Below are 12,060 nucleotides of genomic sequence, written 5' to 3' on the forward strand. Positions count from 1 at the left end.
ATTAGCATATTTACAATCTTCACTTTTAGTGTAACTCCTGCTGTTTTGTGGGAAGCATGGAGAGTATGGTGAGCCACTACTTGACTCCAGCATGGCACTCTCTTTCTTTATTCATAGGTCACATTTTAAATGTAACAGAGCTGATTGCTGTAGCAGAGTCCTCCCTCTTTCCTGGGGTTTCCAGTGCTCCTGGAGTTTCAAGCAGTTGAACACTCTAATGGGGGATATGTAGAGTTTCTTGCATAGTAGGATCTCTCCTGGATGTCCTTTATGACAAACAGAAAGAGTTCATTTAAGCTGGGAGCCCTGGTGTTTGAGAAGTGAATTTGCTGTTTAATTAGTGTTATACCAGTATGTTTATATTGTGAACTGTAACAGAGGTAAGGCATTTGAAGTCTTTAAATCTGTATTTGCCTTAGTGTTGTATTTTTTGTCTTTAATAATAATCTTCTTCCCTTTGATTTATCTTCTAAAATAAAATCAGGTTGCGTGACTTAGAGGGTATTAATAAATCTCTGAAGTATTATAAAGATACCTACAATTCTTTGGACACTTGGATTCAACAAGTGGAAGATACTCAGCGAAAGATTCAAGAAATACATCCTGAAAATAGCAAAGCATTGGCTAAGCAATTGAACCAACACAAGGTATGAAACAGATGTCATTGTGTTAACCACTGTGGTAAACACTGACCAAACAATTACAGTATCAGTGATCTCAATATTGTTTATTAATATGAGTGGCTTATATCCATCAGCCCTTACTGTAAAGTTCCAAATAATCACCAGATTTTATGATTTTGTGTTTCTGGTGCAGCCATGAATATATGACAATTGTCACTGTTTTATAGACCAGATTGTTTGGTCCTCAAGTGTGCAAGAACATCAAAACCTTAAAACTTCTGGACTTGCCTTACCTCATAATTTCATATTCTCTTCAGTGCTGCTTTTTTATTTATGGATGTAGAAATATTTTCCTGGAAGCAGGGCTAAACTCAACATCTGTCTTCTGCAAGAAGGAAATGCAGTATAAATAGACAGGATAATAAATTATATACATGAAATTATATATTCCTGATTTTAAGTTCATTTACCAACTGTTAACTTGGCAGGTTTTTTCACTACTTCTGTACTGTAAATCTGATAAAGCTGAGGACATAGGCTTGAGCATACTTGTACACATATGGATAGGAGCATAGATAGATAGATAAAGTAGATGTAGATGTTAACAAACCACTTATTTATGTTAGATAATGTTCGATAGAGTAGACATGTTAATTATAATTGTAATAAAAATAACTTTTGAAGATGAAAATATACATTCATATTTTACAGATGCTGGTTTCTGAGATTGAAATGAAACAAAGCAAAATAGATGAATGCCAGAAATATTCAGAACAATACTCAGCTGCTGTGAAGGTAACAATAACATTACACTTAGAGTCCTCTCTTTTAGTGTCAGTATCATGTGTAATGCCAATGATTTTGTGTATTTTCTCTTGTACAGGACTATGAGTTGCAGACCATGACCTACAGAGCTATGGTTGACTCCCAACAAAAATCTCCAGTAAAGCGCCGAAGAATTCAAAGCTCATCAGATTTCATTATTCAAGAGGTAAATGGGTTTCTTATGACAGGAAAGTGCGAGTCTTTGCTTAAAACAGAGTAAAAAAAAATTCCGTTTTGGATTTATTAATGATTAAATATGGTAATCCAAGAAAGACTGGGTTTTTTCTCTATAGATACACAATATAACAAATATTCTCTCGTTCCTTATGCTGCATTTTGGTAGAAAGACAGTATAATGCAGCTGATTTAAAAAACTCACCCAAATTCTAAAAAGCTGTATGAGAACTGTGCCTCAGTAAAACTGTTTAGAACTACCTCTGGACTGGATCTTGATCACAGTAAATAAGAAGTTCATCTTGACCACAGTAAAACCTACTAGATCTGTACACTTTGACAGATTCTAAGGCAAGTCAGCCTCATTTGGGTGAGAAAGATAAATCTGTCTCCCTGCTACCTGTTAGAGAGAGGAACAGTGTCAGGCATGGCTTTCTCCTCTTGAAACATTTTCTTACAGGGGGAAGAATCAAGTGACTGTGAAGTCAAAACACTGTCATCTGTTTCTTCTTCTTAAGGATCTGCTCATAGATCCTTAGGATATATTTGTTCAAGTGCACCTTGTTGACAGCATTGAATTTTGGAATCAAAATTAGAACTTTGAATTCTACAATCATGATTTTGAATCCAAAATCAGGATAGGTTCTAGAGCAGTGTGTATTACTCCTTTCAAGCTTAGTGAGAGTGTTTACCTCTATGACACCTACCCTCCCCCTTTGTTTCTCTACAGTTCATGGATCTACGGACTCGGTACACTGCCTTAGTGACCTTGATGACCCAATACATTAAGTTTGCAGGTGATTCTTTGAAGAGACTGGAAGAGGAAGAGGTAGGTCATTCTCTGGCAGTCAACCAAGCAAAAAGAGCGTCTAGGCAAACAAAGAGCAATATACCTGTTGGAATAATTAACAAAGTTACTAGCAGATGTGGAAAACTAAATTTTCTTATGTAGTGCACATTGTACAGGAAAGTAGTGTAACATTGCTAGCACTGTTATCATTCAGATAAGCAAAATCCTGTACCATCCATACATTCTACCAGTTCTTCCACCTAGAAAGATTATATGATCTTTTGAATTCTGATGAAGATGTAGTTTAAATTGAAATACTAATACTTTCAATTTTAATACCCTAGAACTTGATCTTTTGGATAAAAGTAGACATTAGGAAGGCTATGTATACATATTTTTAATATTCCATAGTATACATTCTGGTCCACTTAACAACCAACAAGTTCTTTCGACAGGGAGATGAGATGCACTCTTGACTAATTTCTGAAGTTAATTTGATCCGTTCAGTTGTTTTTTTCCTTCTGCCTTTCTACTGTATTGATTCCTTGGGGTCAAACAGCATTTCATTTATGCTTAGAATTGGATCTTACTATCAAGAGTAGATTATTGAAATTAGGCAGACAAATTACTCAAAATATGTGCTTGCTGCAAAGCAAACCTTACAAAAAATGTAGATAGAAAAAAAACCCCAACCTTCTAAATTTTTCACTTTCTTTTGAAAAGTGTCTCTCAGAAAGAGATTATTTCGTCATTCTTAAGGACTACATTGGTTTAGTATAAACTGGATAAAATTAGAGAATACTACCATGGGGGTCTAACTTTTATTGTTATTGTTAAAAGAAAAAAACAGGTCTTAAATGAATGTTATCTAATTCTGGTGCTGATTTTGTCTTTATTGGGTTTTCTTGCTATTGAATACCTCTGAACCAACACTAATGTCAGCATGTATCTTTGGGCATCATCAAGTGGTGGAGCAAACTGATGGAAATACATAATGTTTGTTGATAAGTAGCCATTTTAACTGAGGATTTAGTATGACTAATAACGATAATGGCATCAAAGATAAAAAGTCAGTCAAAGAACAAGGATTAAGAAATCTGTGAATGTCGATAAGCTTCATGTTCTTCAAGAACAAGTGGAATCTTTCAAAATGTTTAGAGTATCAGTCTGCTCTGAGTCTCCAGGACTGTTTGTGTTTTTTTTTAAATCAAGTACCCCTCCATCTTCCTTCCTCCTCTACGTCCTGTCAGCTTTCTAAATCTTTGGTAGATAAAGACATCTTTATTTGAAGATAACCTAAGCAGGTTTCCAGTCTCAAAAGAATATAATGGGGTTTTTTTTCTCTTTAATCAGGGTAGCAAATCAGAAAAAGAATAATCTTTTTCAAAAGAGGAATGAGGTTTTTTTTTCTTTCGGGAAGAAAAATTCTTCACAGACCTCTGAAGTCTGTGATTCTTCTAAGATTTTCTTTTATGCCAGTTTTTCTTCCTAACTCTCAGAAATGACATTAAGAAAACAGAGAATAAGGGAAAAATAAGATACTTTCCATCATATCTCAGTTTAATCCATGTGCTGTCATGCTCAGAGTTTACCAGAAGAGAATCAACTCCAGGAATCTGTGAAGTCAGCTGAACTCTTTCAACATTTGGGATGTAATGAAGATCTTGAATTGAGAGAAGAAGAGAAACCTAATGAAAGCATGATGGATGTGGAATATTTGCAAAACCAGAACTCTTCTAGTAAACCTGAATATCCAGAAAATAAACTGGAAATGAACAGAAGAAAATTAAATGTAGACAGTTATGATAAAATCAAAAGTGATAGAACATTTAAACAACTTCTGCATGTCAGTGGTCAAGAAAGCAGCATTAGTGGCAACAGAGACAGTAAGCTACATACAGAGTGGGAGAGTTTAATGGGTTTTGGTAACCAAAGTAAACAAGAAAAAAATGGCAGAAAAGATTGTTTTGTTTCAACTGAAATCTGTGTGAGTCTGAACAATGGTCCTGGTGAAATGTTAAATGAACAAATTTCTAATGGAGAGAGACAGAAAACAGAAGGGAAGTCAAAGAAGTTGCCTAAAGTGGAAATGATACACAAAACCACAGGAAGAAAAAATTCAAGAAGGGCAGGGAGTGGAGTTTCAACAAAGGAAGAATGTGAGATGCAATCAGAAACTGATTTTGAGCTAACAAGAAAGAAAGCTCAAGTAACTCCAAAAACTGCAGAGCAGGCCCTGGGTATCAGCCCTTACAAAGAGCAACATTTTTCACTGAGAACTCATTTTCAATGCCAGTGTAAAGAGCATTGCTTTACAGAAAGAAAAAGCCATAATACTTTAAAATCTGAAGACAGAGAGTTTCAAGTGTGTGGTGAAAAAGGTGATTCTCTTTCACATGCAACAGATGCAACATCTTTAGAGAAAGTTGCATCCTCTTTCAGAGAGCTGGCAGTGCACAATGGAAGTGAGAAATCAAAGTTACATTTGCAATCTATGAGCAATCCAGGTGCTTATTGCAGTGTCGAAAGGAATATTGCCAAACTGCAGGAAGCATCTCTGGATAAAGATTACTTCCTAGTGGAAAATGAAATCCTAGAAAAATCAAATTTGAATTCAAATAATGCCAAGAATACAGAGCAAGAAATTTTGGCTCTTTCTTCAGGAAATATTTCAGAGAGTCACTGTGCAGCAAAAGTCTCTGAATCCTATCCATTAGATTTTCAAGTATCACCACTGCAGAATGATCAACATTTAGGTACAGAATTGTTAGGAAATGCTGGTGATTTAAATGAAAATTTAGGTGTCTCAGGAATTTTTCCTGGAGGAGAGGATTGTTTTCCATTATCGGAATATGAACTAACAAAAAAGCTTTTAGGTCACTATGAGAAAATAAGTGTGAAGAAAATACCGCTGGGTAACACTTATGGTTTGGACAACATAAACAGAAGTGGGAAGAAGCAGAGTGGAGAAGACAGGCTAGAACAAGGTCAGAAATGCAAAGATTTATTGCTAGTTTCAGAAGTAGACAGTAGAGATGAGGGTAATAGCACAAAGGTCCCTCTAAAAACCACTGAACTCCAGAAAATATTTGGTGAAAAAGTAGGCATAAAAGCCTCATTTGAAAAAAAAGAAAAGCAAAAAAAGAGAGAGAAAGATAATGAAGAGAAAAGGAGCACAACTATTATTAAGGTACCAGAGTTTTTATGCAATGCAAATGAAAGAGTTAATCTAAGACTGATTCTAAATCAATGCAAATCAACATTTGAATCACAAAATATGTCAAGGTCAAGTGATTTAAGATTGATTGAACATAATTTAAACAATGAATATGCTAATCATGTATCAATTACTGTACATTTTGAAGTGCTTAAGATTTATAAGTTCTTAGAAATTGGTCTTTATTTTATGTTAATATTTGCCATCCTTTTCTCCACCCAGCTGATGCTCAGCATGTTGACTAGAAAAATGAAATCTAAGAAGGTGCAGTTTGTTACTGTATCTATATTTTTAGGTCTCTTTTTCAAGCACAATACATTAGATTTTTGTGTTTATGTGAGTATAAAAGAGCTTAAATCAATTTACATACTTTGTTTCTGTTGAGGACTGTTCAAAATTATAATTCAGGGAAATATGGAGAGGAACTGAAGAAGCTGCCTTTGCATTAGCCTTTTAAGAAAGGTCTCAGATATCATATGAAAAATCAAGTAAATTTGGTAAATTTTAAGTAACCCAATGGTTTGTTTGAAAACGTTGCTGTTGTTACCCTTCATGCCCTGTTTATATGATCATAGGAATATAGGTGTGTTCTTACTTCATGTTAGCTCACATTTGGTTACTTAGCCCACAACAGTGCTAATGAAGACAAGGTATGTATAGTTTCAACCATATTATTACTGGTGATTACACTTCTTGCTTAAAAGACTTGCTCTGGATCTGCCAATATATGGAGGCTACCAGCCAACTGGTTTTCATTAGGGTTTTCCTAATTACCATGTTTACACTTTTGTGTCTACACTACAGAGCAGCTGTGCTCTTACTAGTCCCCAGCTGGGTCAGTGGGGGCACTGGGACTGGGGAGCACACCATGGAGCACAGATGTACAGGGGTTTGGATACTGCGCTTTCTGGAGCTGCTGCATCTTGGCTCTAAGATACTGTTTCTTTTCTTGGAGGGGATTTCCATACTTTTCTTGTGTCATTTATGCTTGCAAGCTTAAATCCTTGTTCCAGCTTCTGCTGAACTGATTGAGAAATGGTAGGCCACTTTCTCCTTGCGAGTTCTTGCACACTGTATTTGGGTCATTGTTTGCTCTGCCTATTTGTTTGGAGAGAAAGCCAAAGTGAGTTGTTTGGTGCTGCTTTCCTGCTAAGAGGCATCTGACTGAAGTGAGAAGCTTCAGGATTTCTTCGCTTTGTGGATGTCTTTGTCAAGGGTTTCATATTCGGCTAATGGTAATTTCCTGAAGCCTTCAAGAGAAGGTGATGGTGGTGGGAACTGCTCATCCTGCTTGTTGGACATACCATGTATGCATGAGTAAGTATTTTCCCTTCTGCTTTTCTAAGAGCCTAATACATTCCATATGCTGTATTACAAAAAGTGCATTCCAACTTATCTTATTCTTTTACAGATTTTAAAGAGTAAGGAAGCATCCGCACGTCAGGCATATTCAGATCTAATGGCACAGCAAAATAACACAGCTGATGAGAATAAAAAACTCATGGGAAAGGTAAAAACACTTGAGGAGATATTGGAGAATATGAAGAAACAAAAAAACCAAGTGGAACAGGAGCTTCCTAAAGTGAGAGAAGCTGCAGAAAAAGAGCGGAAGAAGCAGCAAAAGGAGATGGAAGAGATCTGTCTTCAGAAGACCAAAGCTGAGCAAGAGGCAAAGCAGTGTCGTATAGATCTAGAAAGCATTGAGAGAGAGAAAGCAGATGCAGAGCAGGAGCTGGAATGTGTAAGGCAGTTCATTTTTCAGGCAGAGACTCAAAGAAGTATACTGGAAGAAAACCTCCGTGCTTTTCGAAATCAAATAGAAGAAAGCACTTTTACCAGAAGAAACCTTGAAGAGCTTCTAAGAAGAAAAGATACTAATCTTCATGATTTAGAGAAACAAAAAAAAACATTGATGCAGGAACTGAAGAAAAAAACAGATGGAGAAGAGAAACTTATGAAGCTCATCAAGCAAATGGAACAAGATCTTGACTTTAAAGGGAACCTCTCAGAAATAAAACTCCAAGAAAGAGAAACAACTGAATCCAGAAGGAAGGTTGTTGAAGGCATATACTCTGTAACTAGAGAAACTTCCCTGCCAACTTTCACAGCTGGGCAAGGCAGCCAGTGTAGGATTGACTCTGAAATTACAAGTTTCCAGAGGAAACTAGAAGCCAAAAAAGTAGAAGAGCTTAAACAAAAGATAGATGAGTTGACCCTTGCTAACAAAAAAGCCGATAAAACTATTAAAGACCTGAAATATGAAATGAATGAAATTGAACTTCAAAAATCATCAACAGAAGAAAAGTCTCGTTTATTAAAAGAAAAACTAGATAAAGTCAACAGTGAACTTAAATGCCTAAAAATTAAGTTGGAGGAAAAAGACCAAGTAGAGCAGGGGTATTTGCAACAGTTGAAAGAACTGGACAGGCAGCTACAGAGAACTGCAGGTAAAGCCGAAGAGGTGATGCAAGAAAATACGGAACTTAAAAAACTTAAGATGAACTATCAGGAGGACCTGAAGTCTGTTCAGCAAGAAAAGACACAGCTAAAAAGAGAAATAGAGGAATTAACCAGATCACAGACAAAAACTGAAATCACTATCAAAAATTTAAATTCACAAATCAGTTCCCTTCAAAAAGAGAAGCTGGCAGCTGAACACAGAACACAGTCATGTAAAGGAGAAGCAAATAATCTTCAAGACCAATATAAGAAAATTAAAGAACAATTGCTTCAAAAAACGAAAGTAGAGAAAGAAAACCAGCATGAAATTCAGATGCTGAAGAGTGAATTAACCAAAAGCAATCAGGTGTCAGAAACATTGAAAAAACAGATAGAAGATCTTAATAAGTGGAACACTGAAACAAAACTACTGATGAAGCAAATTCAATCTGAATCAGAGAAGATGACTTTGGAAAAAGAAAATATTCAGAGGAAAAATGATGCTTTGAAAGCCCTAGCAGATGGTTTCAAAGAACAATTGCGCACAACAAATGAACAATTGCACAAACAAACAATAATTGAGCAAGAATTTATATGTAAAATCAAAAGCCTAGAAGTTGATCTTGCAAAAACAAAAGACTTAGCTAGTGACTATAAACAAAAATGTGATAAACAAAATGCTTCCACCCTTAGCTTTGACTGGGAGGTTAAAAATTTAAATGCTCAGATGAATGCTCTAACTGTGGAAAAGAGAATGAGTGAGCAGAAGATGGCACTACAACAAGCTCATATACAAGAACTAAGTAACAAATTAAAAAAATTGCAGGACGAACTCCATCAGAAGACTCTAGATGAGCAGATGGCACGCAAGAAGATGATTCTATTTCAGGAAGAATCTATTAAGTTTAAACATTCTGCAGAGGAATTTAGGAAAAAAGTTGAAAAATTACTGGAATCCCATAGCATCACAGAAAAGGACATATCTGGTATAAAACTGGAATGTGTTGCTCTTCAGCAAGAAAAGCATATGGCTGAGGAAAACATCATGTTGTACAAGAGGCAAATGGAAGATCTGCAAGAAAGGCTCAAAAAATGCCATGAACAACTACAGCAAGGGAAGCAGGCTGAGATGGACTATCACCAGAAGTGCAGGAAACTCGAGGAAGAATTGGAAGCGCAGAAGCGCATGGTTGAGAGCTTGAAACAGAAGATGGAGCTGCAGGTCAGGGAGAGTGAACATAGGTTTCTTTCATTTCAGAATGAAGTTCAACAAAATAATAAGCTCCAAGATTCAGGATTTAAATTGAGCTGTGAGAGAAGAGGGAATGATTTCAATTACCTGAGTGAGACTGCAGCTAAAGAATTTGAACAGCTTCCTCCACGTACCTCACCTTTGTTAAGGCAGAAACAGGAAAGATCAGGTTTTAAATCTGATCAAATAGAAGAAAATACATTGTATGTGAGTGCTGATGACACAATACCAAGAGAGGTGCAGTTTCAGCTGTCAAGCATAAACCAATCATTAGAAGATTCAAGTTCCCAGTCTTTTACAGAGTTTGTTTCGCAGACGAGTACACAGTTCCAGATAACTTTTGATAAACCAAGCCAAATCTCTGGAACATCTGAAAGGGACACACTGAGAAACAGGAGCCTACACAGTTCCAGACAAACCATTAGACATGGAGAAGACACAAAACATGAATTAGGATTGGTAAAACTGCATCCCTTGGAGGTACAAACTACATTTTGTGAGGGTTTGCCTTCCTAACGGTGCCTTTTACTAGTTCATTTGGTTGGTCGGTTTTGGTTATGCTTTATTACTATTCTGTTTAGTATTATGTTCCTACCTTGGTGAAGGGAACCACTTCTGTCTTACTTAACACAAAAAGCTTTATATTAGCGCTTACTACCGGGATTGTTAATGCCTAAGAAAGATTATTTTAAAAATCTGTATTGAAAATAGGAACTCACATACACTGTTGTATCTTTATTGATCAAAGTAAGTTTTGTTTAAGAGCAGTAAGCTCGTATAGTTACAAACAACAGTTACTGATGTTTAGTCTAGTCATATTCCTGTTATTGAATAAATATTTGAAATGACAAATGCACTTCAAAACTCAAGCTATTTATATCTCTGCTCGCCAATCCTAGTAGCAGTTCTCCTTTCTGACTTGTATTCGAGTTCTTTCTTTGGTTTCTCTGGTGGTGGATTTAGGAGTGAATTATGTCTGCAGTTGTATTTCTCACTGTGACAAAAACTTCCTATTTACAGATAGTGAAGAACAAGCACTATGACATGCATGTTGAAGTCACAACATTAAACCAAGAAAATGACAAGACTTTTGGTAATGAAGAGAGAATGTTTCAGGGATACAAAACTTCAGAAGGGTTTAGGAAAGAAGACTTTGCAAAGATGAGCTCTTTCTTAGGAGAAGAGGTTTTGAGAACTGTTGATGATGCTACTCAGCTGGAATATTTTACAGAGGAATATGATGCTATTAAATTTCAAGGTCTCCGACATGATGTAACTGCCAGGCAGTTGACTGAAGTTCAACTTTTAGACAGGCTCACTGTTGAGCAGCTCATTTCAGGGCAGAAAACTGTTGATGAGGTTCAGAAAAGTCTTGAAAAATTTTTAACTAAACCTACAGCTATAGCTGGGCTGTACCTTGAATCCAGCAAAGAGATACTCTCTTTTGCTTTAGCAGCAAAGAGAAAAATCATGGGAAAAGCACTGGCCTTAGCATTTTTAGAGGCCCAAGCCGCTACTGGTTTCATTATTGATCCCACAACAGGTCAGAAATTCTCTGTTGATGATTCAGTTGTTAGAGGGCTTGCAGACAGTGAATTCAAGAGTAGACTGCTTGAGGCAGAGAAAGCTGTTCTGGGTTATTGCTGTTCTGGCAAAGTGCTATCTGTATTTCAGGCTGTGGAAGCTCAACTTTTAGAAAGACAAAAAGGTAAAAATATCCTTGAGGCTCAAATTGCATGTGGGGGGGTTATTGATCCTGTAAGAAGTGTTCGTGTACCTTCAGAAGCTGCTGTGCAGCTTGGCTTGCTTAATAACACAATTTTAAAATTTTTGCATGAACCTTCAAGTAATGCAAAATGTTTTCACAATCCAAATAACAGGAAAGCTATGTACTACTGTGATTTGCTGAAAATGTGTTTGTTCAGTGTAAGCAGTAAATGCTTTCTGCTTCCAGTTGGCGAAAGGAAAATAAGCAGCCCATCAGCAGAGAAAAGTCATAAAACTTCTGTAATAAATGTTGACACGGGAACTGAAATGACTACATATGAGGCTTATAAAAAAAATTACATTGATAAAGCTACATATCTTGAGCTTTCGAAACAGGAATTTGATTGGAAGGAGTCTACGTGTTTTGACTCTGATGGAAATTCTTTTCTTTTGCTTACAGATCTTAAAACGGGTGTACAGTTTAATATTGAGGAGACCTTAAATCAGGGTAGAATTGACAGAGCACTAGTCAACAAATATAAGGAGGGCCTCATCACAGTTAATGAGTTTGGTGATATTTTAGTTAGCAGTTCACAGCCAAATAAAGACTTAAACAGTCCTATTGCAGGGTTCTGGCTTTCTGAAACCAATGAAAGAATTCCAGTCTTGAAAGCCTCACGCAAAAATTTGGTAGACAGAGTTACTGCCCTCCGATGTCTTGAAGCTCAGGTTAGTACAGGAGGTGTAATTGATCCATTTACAGGGAAAAAGTACAGTGTTTCAGAGGCTTTGCAAAGGGAGTTAATTGATGATGGTTGTGCCAAGCAAATCCAGCAGTGTGAGCTGATCTTTACTGGGATCATTCATCCTGTAAGGAACACTGTCATGTCAGCTGTTGAAGCTGTGCATTTAAGTGCCATAGACAAAGAAATGGGCATGCGCTGCCTGGAGTATCAGTACTTGACCGGTGGCTTGATAGATCCAAAGTCTCACTCCAGATTAACAATGGAAGATGCAATTAAGAATGGTATTA

General features: G+C 36.6%; 1 protein-coding gene across 13 annotated transcripts in view; it reads left to right on the forward strand.

The window, feature by feature from the left end:
- DST (dystonin) overlaps positions 1–12,060 on the forward strand; it is a 290,720-nt gene that overhangs the window by 162,321 nt on the left and 116,339 nt on the right. For all 13 annotated transcript variants that reach the window (XM_041410734.1, XM_041410735.1, XM_041410736.1 and 10 more), the window contains 4 exons: positions 485–647; positions 1,335–1,418; positions 1,507–1,614; positions 2,353–2,451. In XM_041410734.1, coding sequence (XP_041266668.1) covers positions 485–647; positions 1,335–1,418; positions 1,507–1,614; positions 2,353–2,451 — 454 coding nt within the window. The remainder of the gene's footprint in view (positions 1–484; positions 648–1,334; positions 1,419–1,506; positions 1,615–2,352; positions 2,452–12,060) is intronic.

Source organism: Onychostruthus taczanowskii, unplaced genomic scaffold, assembly GCF_017590055.1.
Source record: "Onychostruthus taczanowskii isolate IOZ18803 unplaced genomic scaffold, ASM1759005v1 scaffold33, whole genome shotgun sequence".
In the NCBI taxonomy this organism is placed as follows: Eukaryota; Metazoa; Chordata; class Aves; order Passeriformes; family Passeridae; genus Onychostruthus; species Onychostruthus taczanowskii.